This window comes from Dasypus novemcinctus, chromosome 4 (assembly GCF_030445035.2).
Source record: "Dasypus novemcinctus isolate mDasNov1 chromosome 4, mDasNov1.1.hap2, whole genome shotgun sequence".
NCBI lineage: Eukaryota > Metazoa > Chordata > Mammalia > Cingulata > Dasypodidae > Dasypus > Dasypus novemcinctus.
In genome coordinates, this window is record NC_080676.1 from 154,366,437 (window position 1) to 154,380,694 (window position 14,258).

Genomic DNA, 14,258 nt, shown 5'->3' on the forward strand with positions numbered 1-14,258 from the left:
TTCAGATCAAACATGGGAATTCCAACCTACATTCCCCAAGGTAAGCAAGCAGGTAAGGGAAGAACACTGAACTTAGGCTGGGAGGCCTAGGCCCTTGCCTGGTCTCTGGGCCCAGTTTTCTCATCTGTAAAATGGGGCAAAGATTTTCAAAGGGAACTTTAAGGTTCCCTCCAGCTTTACAGCTGTATGTACCATCCACGATCCTGTGAGTTTGTGTGTGGTTATCTACAGAGTTCACCCTGGGATTTGAGCATTTTGCCGGGCAAGCCAAGCAACTTGCCCAGGGGATGTTCAAGGGCAGTGGGGCTGGGCTGAGGCTGAGGCCTCAAGGCCTAGACCATCTTTTGCCTAGGTGAGGACACCTAGGTGTGGACACCTCACAACTTTACCTGGACCCATGAAGAGGAGAGGTCCATCCCTTGCAAGGCCAGATGCTGGAGGCAACAAGGAGCAGCTATCATGCACAATGCTGGTTGCCATGGCAGGGGTTCAGAGTTGTGGTTGCTCAAGTTGACTGTTACTGGGAACAGTCGTGCCCGACCTCTGCTGAGTCTGGGTCCAGATCAAACGCCAGGCTCACCAACACTGTCTAAAATGGGGCCAGACAATAAAGTTGTTGTCTTCTGTTCTCCTATGTAGATCCTGGAAAACACTCCTGAAAACCACCCTGACCACAGTCACCTAAAACATGCCTTGGAGAAAGCAGAAGAGTTGTGTTCTCAGGTGAACGAAGGGGTACGCGAGAAGGAAAACTCTGACCGGCTGGAGTGGATCCAAGCTCACGTGCAGTGTGAAGGCTTGTCTGAGGTAGCCACCATAGGGGTGGGTTCCAGGCCTCTCTTGGCTGAGCTAAGGTAGCCAGCCTCAAAGAGGACAAGAAAAATCATAAACCATCCTTCTTTCTAGACTGCAGTTTATTCATTCTTTCTATAGCTGCATCTAATCTGCAATTTAAGCCATCCAACTTTTAGCTTTCATGTAGTTCTGTTTATTTACCCAAATATTCTTTTTTTGTCTCTTGTTCCTTGCTCAAATGTTCATACTTCTCATTTATTTAATACATTTTCAATATATTTCTGTATATTCCAAATCTGATAATTATGATATCTAAAGCTCTTATGGATATGCTTCTGCTGTCCATTGTTTCTGCCAGCTTTCACTAAAATTACCTTCTTGTTTCTCTGTATGTATTGTCATTTTTCCTGTGAGCTCAGTATTCCTTGGAACTTCATTTGTGGGGATCTTTGAAGCCTGAAGTTGCATTCCTCCTGAGAGAATTACTACCAGGATCATCCTAAATTAATGTTAGAGAGATGTCTGGATCACGCTGGTGGCATGAATTGGGGATGTAAGCTTGCCTGAAAGCTGGCTTGTGGTTAAAAATTCTCAGGGTTAATTTTTTCTGACATCAGTCAGAAATAGACACTTTTTTTTTGTTTGTCCCCTCTGTGTTTGGGTTTATGTTCATTCATTCTTTGAGACTCAGTGCTTTGTGGCGATCTCTAATTGGATCCCTCTCTTGAGTGAGCCCTGATTACACCGCCTGCCTCCTACACTCCACGTGGTCATTAAGATGGAAGCTCCAGGTCACTGAATTCAGGAGACTCTCAGGGCTGAAAAGATGGCTTTGGTGATTACTTATCTCCCAGGGTTCTCATTTTTATTTGTTTTAGATAGCCTGCTTGCATTTAAAAAACAGATTTTTAATTTTACTATTTTTTCTTCCAGTTTTCATTGAGTATCTAGTCTACCAGAATGCCACAAAAAGAAGTCTCTCCTTTGGTCCTTAATTCTCTTCTTATCACTTACCTTTCCTTTAGTGTCATTCACTCTGCCTGTTTTCTCTCTTTCTTTACCTCCATCTGCATTGCACATGCACGCACGTACACACACACGACACTCACTAGGATTTCCCAGAATGCCCAGGGAGATTGAATGAGCCACCCTAAACCACTCTTTTTTTTTTTTTTTAAAGATTTATTTTTTTTAATTTATTTAATTCCCCTCCCCTCCCCCGGTTGTCTGTTTTCTGTGTCTTTTTGCTGCGTCTTGTTTCTCTGTCCGCTTCTGTTGTCATCAGCGGCACGGGAAGTGTGGGCGGCGCCATTCCTCGGCAGGCTGCTCCCTCCTTCGCACTGGGCGGCTCTCCTTATGGGTGCACTCCTTGCGCATGGGGCTCCCCTACGCGGGGGACACCCCTGTGTGGCACGGCACTCCTTGCGCGCATCAGCACTGCGTGTGGGCCAGCTCCACATGGGTCAAGGAGGCCTGGGGCTTGAACCGCAGGCCTCCCATGTGGTAGATGGACGCCCTAACCACTGGGCCAAAGTCCGTTTCCCCCTAAACCACTCTTCTGTGGTTTCTTTCCTCTTTATAAGCCTCAAAGGCAGTGACTGCCTGAGGAAGTCACCCCACTGCTTTCTCCCTGTCCCACCTCCTGTCATCCTTCAGCATAGGTGTGGGAAAAGCAAATTGTTGAGATAGCCATGTGGAAACCAAGGTGATGGATGTAGGCTGCCATTTTGGAATTTTGTGTTGAAATACAAACCAGGGACATTCATTGGTTGGGTGGGTCTCTCTGAGCCTTCCATTCATTCAATGAACAATTTATTGAGCACCTGCCCATGTGCCGCTAGTCAGTACTAAACACTGGTGATATGAAAAGAAGATGTACCTTGCTCTCAAGGAATTTATAGTCCTGGAGGAATCAGTTGGGCTAAACCGGTATTTGTAACAAAGTGCTGGATGTCAAGTGCTGTGGGAACACGTGATGTGGAGGAAGGAACAGTGGTGCGAGGGATTCAGGGATGTGTCACTTGAAGGAAGGTGGCACTTGAGTGGATATTGAGGATGAAGATTCTGCTCTGGTAAAGACTCCAGGGGGAGGGCATTATGGGTGGAGGGCAGAGCCTGAGCAGAGGCATTTGGAAAGAATGCAGGAGGAACAAGAGGAGACACAGCTGTAAATAAGGCAGAGTATAGCCAGGTTGAGAAGGGTGTGGTGCCCTTCAGGGCCAGTTAACTTGATCCTGAAGACATATGGACCTGAACAGCTCCTGCCTCCTGGCTCTGTCAGGCTGAAATGCTGATGGGACAACATGCATGTTAGCAAGGGGACCTTCCCTGAGTCTGGCAGCTTCAATCAGAGGGGACATGGTAAGGACTGGGTCTTCATTTTAGAAGTTAAGAGTAAAATGGATCTCTTGACATTTGAATTTTGTGACTTACCTTCCCTTTTTGAAGTTAGACTGTTGCGCTTCTTTATTTTATTTTTTATTTTTTGTATATTTAATAATTAAAATATAGACAATTAAAAACTAAGAAGAAAACACAGCTGAATAAAAACATCCATTTTTCAATTAAATGTACTGGATACATAGAAATTTTTTTTGAATCACACAATATGTTTACACAATATATTTGGTATTTGTCCTTTCATGTCTTCCTTGCTTCACTCAACATAATGTCCTCCAGGTTCATCTACGTTGTCATATGCTTTATGACTTCTTTTTACAGCTGCATAATATTCTATAGTGTGAATATACCACCGTTTGTTTATCCATTTTTCAGTTGATGGGCACCTGGGATATTTCCAACTTTTGGCAACCATGAATAATGCTACTGTGAACATTGGTGTGCAGATGTCTGTTCATGTCACTGCTCTCAGTTCTTCTGGGTGTATACCCAGTAGTGTATTGCAGGGTCACGTGGCAAGTTTATATTCAACTTCTTTAGGAACTGCCAAACAGTCCTCCACAGTGACTGTACCATATTGCATTCCCACCAACAGTGAGTAAGTGTTCCTATCTCTCCACATCCTCTCCAAACTTGTAGTTCTCTTTTTAATAGTAGCTATTCTGATAGGTATGAAATGGTATCTCATTGTAGTTTTGATTTGCATTTCACTTAATCATTAGTGATGTTGAGCATTTCTTCATGTGTTTTTTTTTTTTTGCAATTTGTATTTCTTCTTTGGGCAAATGTCTGTTCAAGTCTTTTGCCAATTTTCAAATTGGGTCATTTGTCTTTTTATTGTTAAGTTGTAACATCTCTTTATCTATCCTGGATATGAAGCCCTTATTGGATATGTGATTTCCAAATATTTTCTCCCATTGAGTCAGCTGCCTTTCCACTCTTTTGACAAAGTCCTGTAAGGTGGAAACGTGTTTAATTTTGAGGAGGTCCTATTTATCTATTTTTTTTTCTCTTTGTTGCACGTGCTTTGGGTGTAAGGTCCAAGAAACCACCACCTACTACAACGTCTTAAAAATGTTTCCCTACATTTTCTTCTAATAGTTATATGGTGCTGACTTTTATATTTAGGCCTTTGATCCATTTGGAGTTGATTCTTGTATAGGGAGTGAGATAGGGGTCCTCTTGCATTCTTTTGGTTATAGGTATCCAGTTGCCCCAGCACCATTTGTTGAAGAGACTGTTTTGTCCTGTTAACATTACTTGAGTACGTCTGTCAAAAACCAGTTGATTGGTAGGTGAGGGTTTACTTCTAGATTCTCATTCCATTTCATTGATTGATATGTCTCTCTTTATGCCAGTACCATGCTGTTTTGACCACTGTAGCTTTGTAATATGTTTCAAGGTCAGGCAGTGAAATTCCTCCCACATTGCTCTTCTTTTTAGAATGCTTTTGGCTATTTGGGTATACTCTCCCTTCCAAATGAATTTGATAATTGCCTTTTCTAATTCTCCAAAGTAAGCTGTTGGGATTTTGATTGGTACTGCATTGAACCTATAAACCATTTTGTTGCCCTTCTTTATTGATTATTTTTTCTGAGCTATTGTCCACCAGTTTTGTTTTTCTCTTGATGGTGTCTATGATAAAGGGAAGGGGGTGTGGTGGCCTCTGTCTCTGTATGATCATGTCTGTGTCATGTGTGGCCCAGATATGGATGCCCACCAGTGATTATGTTTCATATATGCAGTCTTCGGCATCCTGGTCTTAAGATAGAGAAATATAAAGGCTCTTCCCAGTTCAAAGTTATTCATTGTAAGCTTAGCAAACTGGGCCCTGTATTAGTCAGCCAAAGTGGTGCTGATGCAAAGCACCAGAAATCTGTTGACTTTTATAAAGGGTGTTTATTTGGGTTAGAAGATTACAGTTAGCAGGCCATAAAGCATAAATTACTTCCCTCACCAAAGTCTATTGCCATGTGTTGGAGCAAGATGGCTGCTGACTTCTGCAAAGGTTCAGCTTCCTCTTCCTCTGAAGGCTCTCTGGTCCCAGTTTCTTCCAATATCAGCTGTAGGCTGGGATAATTCTCGTCTCTCTTTCAGGGCTCTGGTCTCTGCAGCTGAAAACTATCAGGTGACTGGCTCGTCTCTCTCCATGGGGCCTCTGCCGTGTCTAAGGTGCCGGCTCTATTCCTCTGTGTTCTTCTGTGTGTTTACTTCCTGGGGCTCCAGCTCAAAACTACTGTCCCTTCTCTGTGGGTGGTTTTACTGTGAGTCCCAATCCATCAAGGGGACAGGGACTCAACATCCTACTGACATGGCCCAGCCAAAGCCTTAATAATTATTTAATCAAGTAAAAGTGAAACCTCTAAATCCAATACAATCTAATATGCAAACAAGCCAGTTTATAAACATAATCCAGTATCTATTTTTGGAATTCACAAACAATAACAAACTTCTACACTTCCTCATCAAAATCTGTTGCCACATGTTGATGTTAAAGCAAGTTCGTGGGCCACCTCTGCTTGTCTCTCCTTCTTTCTTAAGGCTCTTCCCTCTTAAGGCTCCGTGGGCCTCTTCCAATCAACTGTAGGCTGGCATAGGGCTTGCCTCTCTTCCCAGGGCTTTTGCTCTTTGAGTCTTCTCCTTTCTGTCACGTGGCAGGACTGAAATGACCAAGTCCTCTCCTCTTCTGTATCTTCTTCTGTGTGTCTTCTTGAGTGAGTATCTGCTTCTATCAGCCCACCAAGGGGGCAGGAGATCAACCCTGAATCATGCCTTACTGATGTGGTCAAATCAAAGCCCTAATCTTAATTTAATTTAATCAAGGACATCTCAGATTATTCTAATACAATCAAAGGGGGTCACACTCAGAGGAACAGACCAGTTTACAAAGATAATCTCATTTTGGAATCCATAAATAATCTCAAACTGCCACATTCCACCCTCTGAATTCCCAAAAGACGTTACAATATTTTAAAAAAACTAAAATCAGTACCAATACTAAGTACAAATCATTTCACAATGAATTATTTATAGAAATACAGTTTGTCTTGGGGCAAATTCCCTTCTGGCTGTAGACCTGTGAAACTTACAAAACAATTTATCTGCTTGTAATATACAGAGGGACAAACATAGAATAAATATTTGCATTACATAAGGAAAATTTGGGAGGGAAACATGAGTCATTGGTCCCCAACCATTCTGAAAACCTGTGGGGCATACTCCATTAGATTTCAAAGTCTAAGAGTCATTCTTTTTTTTTAAAGATTTATTTTCATTTCTTTCTTTCCCCTCCCCGCCCCAGTTGTCTGCTCTTCTGTGTCCATTTGCTGTGTGTTCTTCTGTGACCACTTCTATCCTTATCAGTGGCACCGGGAGTCTGTGTTTCTTTTTGTTGCGTCATCTTGTTGTGTCAGCTCTCAGTGTGTGTGGTGCCATTCTTGGGCAGGCTGCACATTCTTTGGCGCTGGGCGGCTCTCCTTACGGGGCACACTCCTTGCGTGTGGGGCTCCTCTACGCGGGGACACCTCTGCATGGCAGGGAACTCCTTGCGCACATCAGCGCTGCGCATGGGCCAGCTCCACACGGGTCAAGGAGGCCCAGGGTTTGAACCATGGACCTCTCATGTGGTAGGCAGATGCTCTATCCATTGGGCCAAGTCTGCTTCCCAAGAGTCATTCTTAAGATGATGTTTTCTTCTCCTCCTTGGACCCTCATGGGGGTCCACCCTTTCTACAGGCTTGCCCAATGGCTCTTTTCTTGGTTCCACCCTCATCAAGCATCTGGGTGGTGATTGAGCTCCAAACCTCACTCTCCAAGAACATTGGGGTGATGGCCACACTTTACCCAATCTCCAGGGTAGGGTCTCAATCTTTTTAGTACAGTAAGCTGTGGCAACATTCTCCCTAATCTCTGGCATATAGTCCTAATCTCCTCAGAGCAGTGAGGTGATGACCTGACCTTCCCTAATCTATGGGCAACAATCCCACTCCTCTCAGTGCAATGGGGTATCATCCTCACTCTTCCCAACCTTTGGGGAACAGGTACACCCCTCTCAGGCCACTGGCATGGTGACTTCACTCTCCCCAACCCTTGGGGAATGTGCTTCACCCTCTCTGTAGAATGGGGCAGCAAAACTCTGCCTGAGCAGCATGCCGGAACATCACCCTCTTCAAATGCTGGAACAAATTCACCCCTTTTCATACACAGAAGTGGTATTCCTCTCTCAGTCCAAGGAAATGTCTTAATTTCAGACCTCAGCTTCTTTGGCTTTACTCTTAAAGATGTTTTCCCTTCCATATTTCTTTTAATGTAGACTGACAGTGGTTTTGTTCATATAGAGCTTGCAAAAATCTTGTTGGGTTAGCATACAGGCTGCATTTTTCATATTTATTTTGGAAATCTCCTTGGCCAAGTTCATATCAAATTCTGTCTTCCATATAACCAGGAGTCAATCTTGCTAAGTTCTCTACAACCTTAAAACACTCATCATCTTTCTTCTAGTTTCCAATAATAGTTTCATCACTTCCTTCTAAGCCCTCATCAAAAGTCTCTTTAGTGTCCATATTCCTACCAAAACGTCTCTTCAAAGCAATCTAGGCATTTTCTATCAAGCATCTCACAATTTCTCCAAAAAATATCTCTTACTCATTTATAAATGAGTTTTTGGTATGCAAGCATGACCCCACTCTCCTGGTACCAAATTCTGTATTGTTCAGCCATAGGGGTGCTGATGCAAAGTACCAGAAATCTGTTGGCTTTCATAAAGGGCATTTATTTGGGGTAAAAGTTTGCAGTTACAAGGTTCTAAAGAGTCCAACTCAAGGTTATTTCCTCACCAAAGTGTGTTGCCACATGTTGAAGCAAGATGGCAGGCAACCTCTGCCAGGTCTCTCCTTCCTTCTTCCTCTTAAGGCCCTGGGGGCCCAGCTTCTTCCGATCTCAGCTGTAGGCTGGCATAGGACTCATCTCTCTTCCTGGGTCTTTAGCTGTTTGAGTCTTCTCCTTTCTGTCACATGGCAGGACTGAAATGACCAAGTTCTCTCCTCTTCCGTATCTTCTTCTGTGTGTCTTCTTGAGTGAGTGTCTGCTTCTATCAACCCACCAACAGGGAAGGAGATCAACCCTGAGTCATGCCTTACTGACATGGTCAAATCAAAGCCCTAATCTTAACATGATTTCATCAAAGACATCTCAGACGATTCTAATGCAATCGAAGGGGGTCCTACCCAGAGGAACAGACCAGTTTACAAACATAATCTCTCTTTTTGGAATCCATAAATAATCTCAAACTGCCACAGACCCCTAAACTGAGGAGGAATAAATGGCATCCTCTTTACTAGTGTTAGGTCCAGTGGCATTTGCCTTCTCTGGATGCATTGTCTCCAAGAGGTTTGAAACTCTCTTGGCAAACAAAATGGGCCAAACTGATCTCTAGGCTTTGGTTCAGAGTGCCAAGTGGTGCAGAAGACTCCAGTTGTGTGTCACCTTCCGTCTTCCAGCAGCAGAAGGGAGCACCTGCATGTCTCCATGGCCTGTAGGTCTACAATCACGGGGGCACTGTGGAATCTTTCTCTCTCGTTGGAGACAGACAAATGGCCCTCAGCAGCTCCTGGGGGCACATGTTGTGAGCCCTGTCACTCCTTGACAGAGACTCTCCTCAGGCTGGTCCCTGGGGTCCAGTAGCTCTGGAGAGAGCCCAGGCATTGAAGTTACTGTATGGCTCACCCCCTAGGGCCTGAGTGGGGCCAGATCCTTAGTGGGGCCTTATCTGCCTTAGCCCCCCTCTGTCCCTCCAAAATCTGCTTGTGTGTGATGATAGAACCCAATGGGATCTTACATCTGTGTTATAGCCCCCGGAGCAGCCTCTCAGGTTTGACTAAGAGGCAAGGAGAGAGCAGATCCCTTCACATTTTCAAAATGAGTGACTTGGGTGGGATTCCCTGCACACTGATCCAATTCTGTTCCATTCGCTTTGAGGCGTTGCTAAGCACCCTTGAATTTTGCAGTCACCGAGCAGCTAGGAGCCTGGATTCTAGCTGTGCTTTGGAAAGCAGCACCTGTCCCATGCAGAGTCTCTTCTGCTTTCCCAGAAGCACGAAGGCCTGTTTGAACCTGAGCAGGGCCTTCAGGTGGAGCTGGTTCACAGCAGATACCCGGCAAGGTGGGAGAGGGCCAGGTAGCCTTCTTCCCGCTGCTCAGTTTCCCCCTTAAGTTAAGGGGATGGTGAGCCCCAATCACCCTGAGACACCAGCAAAGCCCTCGTGAAAAAGCATAAGGAATGGTGGCCAGCGCCAGGAATCCCCAGGCCGCAGGAATCCCCAGAACCGTACGTGGTTTTTCTGCTCTGAATGGCACTGCCTGACACCTTCAAAGCTGAGAAATGGGCAGCCTCAGATTCTGACCAAGCCCATGCTTTCAGATTGCAAAAGAAAAAGAACAATGACCTCACGTCCTCATCTCTTCTTTGGGTTTGTTTTCCTTCCTCAGCAACTTGTGTTCAATTCCGTGACCAACTGCTTGGGGCCACGCAAGTTTCTGCACAGTGGGAAACTCTACAAAGCCAAGAGCAACAAGGAGCTGTATGGCTTCCTCTTCAACGACTTCCTCCTGCTGACTCAGATCATAAAGCCCTTGGGGTCTTCTGGCACCGACAAAGTCTTCAGCCCTAAATCTAACCTGCAGTATAAAATGTACAAAACAGTAAGTTCGATTCCAGATTGCAGTATCAGGGTCAATGTGTTTGGGGAGGAAAGAATTACCCAAGGTTCTCAGAGTTTTAGCCATGGTTGAGGCTAGAGCTTAGAGGAGGCGGCAAAGGAGGTGAACCAGGCTGTAGGGTAGCTAAACCTGAGGACAGTTCTGTACTGCCAGAAAAGAATGATGTTCAATTCAATGGACAGAACGTTTATTAGCTACCAAATGGCTGCTGTGGGCCCTTCAGACAGCCCTGTAGAAGCTCAAGGTCAAGTTCAAAAGTGAGGCCTATAGGACAAACTCCCTAGTAGAGGCACAGCGTATTGTCAGCTCAAGCACCCACTGTCACTTTTTGAACAACCCAATACCCCCACCCAACCTCTCCAGGTAGCATGACGCATCTGCACCCTTCACCCTTTCTAGCAAAAGGCATCCCCAACGGTCACTGTGTGGAGAATGTCCCCACGCCGTGCGTTCGGGTTGGCTTGTATGTGCATGGCTCGGTTCATGTGTCTTTGCGTCACGGCTATTGTTTTTCTAAATTTGTCTGTGTGGGGGTGTTTTCACAGACGAATTTTCTCTGAAGCAGCAGTTAGCTTTATTTTCGGACAAAGACACAATGTTTATGTATTCTAGATCGTCATCAGAAGCTCTGTATGAAAATCTTCGGGGGCAATTGCTTGAATGTAAAATTGATAGAGACTGTTTGCCCTTTAAGAGTTATTTTTAGTCAGAAAATACTATTGGAAAAATAGACCAAGTCAGATCTTATTCTGAAGGACTTAAAAATAACTACGAAATGGAGTGTGTGTGTGTGTATAATCCATATTTATAATTTGTAGTACATACAAATTGATGTTAATACAAAGTCCTTATTCCTGTATAGTTTGTTGGAACACACACACATACACATACCTTCAGTCTAGTTTACTGGAATGTATGCACACACACACACAAAGTCTAATTTGCTGCAACACACACATAGTCTAGTTTTACTGGAATGCACATACGTGTGCACACACATACACGTGCTTAGCTTAGTTTACTGGATCCTGTGGATACCCAATCTAGTTTTAATAATGCCTCTGTATTGTTTTTCAGCCCATTTTCCTAAATGAGGTTCTCGTAAAATTACCCACTGACCCTTCTGGAGATGAACCCATCTTCCACATTTCCCACATCGACAGGGTCTACACCCTCCGTGCAGAGAGCATAAATGAAAGGTAAGACTTGCCCACTCCTCGCAGGCCATCGGGGTCCCCAGTCCCTCCCCTCCCTGCTCCCCCTTCCTTCTGGTGTAGGAAACACGTGGGCCCTTCCATTAATCAGCAGTTCCCAACCGTCTCCCAGTTGCAGCCTCTGATGGCAGGCCCCACTACTTTTTTTCTATAGCCTCTCAAATGTTTGACATATGGTATGAATTTGTGAAAATAAAATGAATTGGAGCAATTCTGCTTGAATTTTTTTTCCGAGAGCTTTTCCACCCTCTTGGCGATAAACGGGAGCATCTCAGAATACCAATTTGGGGTTAATAGGACCACCCAAAGCTGGACATCATCTTGTCTGGCTACAGGAACAGGCTTTTGGGATTCTAGGCCTGTGGGTATCTCACTGCAATCATGTCCAGATTATTTTCTGGACGGTGAATTTGACACAAGACCAAAGCATCCCAAAGAGCTCTGGTGCCAAGCAGGGAACTTGGCTAAAGTGATCCTGCATCTGGTTCTCAGAAAAATGAAGGAGACACTGTGCTAAGTGCTCGCCCCAGGGTTTTTGCTCTTTCATGTGAAGTGGTGCCCTACTTGGGAAATGGCTTTTGTTCCTCCCTGGGTGATCCCATACCTTCCGACCTTCCTGCGTTAGGTCACTAGGGGGCGCTTTTCCATAAGGAAGGGAGGACGCATGTGCCAGCATCTCCAGACCAGTGATTCAGGTAGATTTCCTTCCACGGGGTCACAAATGCAAGTCTTGAGCACATCTATAAAAATGCCACCCTGCCTTCCTTGTTAATAGTGGGAATCATTATGATCATCATGTGACTTAAGTTAGACTTTCTTTCCCGAGCCTTTTTATTAAAAATCACACGAACAAAGAAAACGGAGTCCTGGAGACTGAATTTGAACAGACTCGAATCCTTTATCCTGAATTCTGTTTGGCAACTTTCTGCCTTTTCCTTTCCAAGGACTGCCTGGGTGCAGAAAATCAAAGCTGCTTCTGAACTCTACATAGAGACTGAGAAAAAGAAGCGAGAGAAGGCGTACCTTGGTAATATATTGCCTGAGCATCGTGGACCATGTTTCCTGCACAGCTGGGGCGGGGGCGTCACCCGGGGGGCCCAGGTCCTTAGAGCTAGAAGATGCGCCTGGAGGTAGCTAAGAGGCCCGAGACATCTAGAAGTGGGGGCAATGGGATGCAGGATGTGGGAAGGAGGCAGATTCCAGGGGTGCTGGAGCAAGGGTTTAAAGAGGGAAGGGGTATTATTTTTGAGTGGGGGCAGATAAAGAAAATGGATGGGGAAGGCATGCCATGTTAAAACCAAGCATGTTGTGTTGTGTCTCCTGCTGTCATAGTCCGTTCCCAGAGGGCAACAGGTATCGGCAGGTTGATGGTGAACGTCGTCGAAGGCATCGAGCTGAAGCCTTGTCGCTCACATGGTGAGGACCCAGGAGGCCCCCGCCAGCTTGTCTGAGCCCCGGGGGGGCTTTATCTACTGTCCCCACTCCTGACTTTAAACCAAAGGTGCTCTTTCCATAGTCCTAAATTTCCTTTCAGCATTGGTTTTTCTAGCACCTGTGAAAACCCTAGAAGTTTTCAATCTCTTCTACCTTTTTGTTTTTCATGGGGTCTGGGTGGCTGCCATTTCCCAGTAGGTTTCTCACAAGATAGGGCTAAAGCAAGGAGAGAGGACTGGCCTTGTCTAAAGGCCACTTATCTAATGACACACCGTAGTAGGCTGCTGGGTGATAGTTTTTATGATGCCTCATAGGATTTTGCCCGGATTCTCCATTTTCTGCCACATATCATGTGTGGTGATGGAAGGGGATAAAAATGAGGGGTCTGGAGGGAAACTGCTGCCTCGGCAGCTGTGGGGCCTGACACCCAGAACCCCCAGAAGAGTCCGTGGGCAGGCGGGAGTCGAGCGACTCTGTTCACTCCAGGAAAGAGCAACCCATACTGTGAGGTGACCATGGGCTCCCAGTGCCACATCACCAAGACCATCCAGGACACGCTGAACCCCAAGTGGAACTCCAACTGCCAGTTCTTTATCAAGGACCTGGAGCAGGAAGTCCTCTGTATCACTGTGTTTGAGAGGGACCAGTTCTCCCCGGATGGTGAGTAGAAAGTAGCACCTGGCAGCCCCTTCCTTTTGTTCCTGGTCAAAAGTTTTTCTTCCCTGAGAACTTGGCCTCTGGAATTCCTTGGCCTTCACTCTGGAGACATGAGGTTGGTATGAGATGAGGTTCACCAATCTGGAAACACTTCAGAGTACGTCAACAAAGCATGCTGAATCTAGAGTTGTGCCAGCTCCCTTAGACAAAGACCACGGTCTCAGACTTTCCAAAAGCAGGTGACTGCCAAGCAGGGTGGGGGATACCACGTAGCCTCAGTGCAGTTCTTTAGGCCTTGACAAAAAACCATGGTCAGTAGATTTGTGCATTTCATGGCATGGAAGTTAATCTAAAAACATAGATAGATAGATATTTATGTGTTCACTTTATTTATTAAACTCTGGTTATTGATTGCATGCTGAAGTGTTTAAGGGTAAAGGGTGCTGGTATCTGCAACTAACTTTGAAATACATCAAAAATAAGATGGTTGATGGATAGATAGCTGTATAAATAGGTGTCTGATAAAGCAAATAAAGCAAAATGTTAAGAATTGAAGAATCTAGGTAGCAGGAAAGGACTGTTGACTGTCCAATTCTGTCAACTTTTCTGTATGCTTACAAATTTTCATAATATAAAAAAGTCATGATGGTAATGGATGAAACTGGCCAAAGGAGCAAGCAAAGTTAGCCCATGATGGGTGTGGTGGAATCAATCGGTGCCTTTTGGGGGGCATTTCTGGTTAGTCAAAGGGAGGAAGATGTGCGGGGTACACATTCCTTCAACCAACTTCCAGTTTCTGCTTCAACCTGGGAAAAATTAGTTTCTGGCCAAAGAGTACCAGAAACTCTCTCTCCCTCCCTCAGCCCGATAAAAATCAGATGCTAAGTTTAAAGATTATGGTCTCGAATATATTTAAGTTCTAGCAGTGAGGCTCTCGGGATAGCCTCATCTGAGCAGTGCTTACATTGCTGTAGGCAGACTTTGTGTTCTGGAACTTTTAAGTGAATTAACTGACTGAGTTAGGTACCATTGGCATTGTCC

At 45.0% G+C, this 14,258-nt stretch overlaps 1 protein-coding gene across 4 annotated transcripts in view; it reads left to right on the forward strand.

Annotated features, from left to right (window-relative positions):
* ITSN1 (intersectin 1) overlaps nucleotides 1-14,258 on the forward strand; it is a 243,466-nt gene that overhangs the window by 219,157 nt on the left and 10,051 nt on the right. For all 4 annotated transcript variants that reach the window (XM_058296182.2, XM_058296184.2, XM_058296183.2 and 1 more), the window contains 6 exons: nucleotides 640-807; nucleotides 9,682-9,894; nucleotides 10,990-11,111; nucleotides 12,071-12,153; nucleotides 12,459-12,542; nucleotides 13,047-13,220. In XM_058296182.2, coding sequence (XP_058152165.1) covers nucleotides 640-807; nucleotides 9,682-9,894; nucleotides 10,990-11,111; nucleotides 12,071-12,153; nucleotides 12,459-12,542; nucleotides 13,047-13,220 — 844 coding nt within the window. The remainder of the gene's footprint in view (nucleotides 1-639; nucleotides 808-9,681; nucleotides 9,895-10,989; nucleotides 11,112-12,070; nucleotides 12,154-12,458; nucleotides 12,543-13,046; nucleotides 13,221-14,258) is intronic.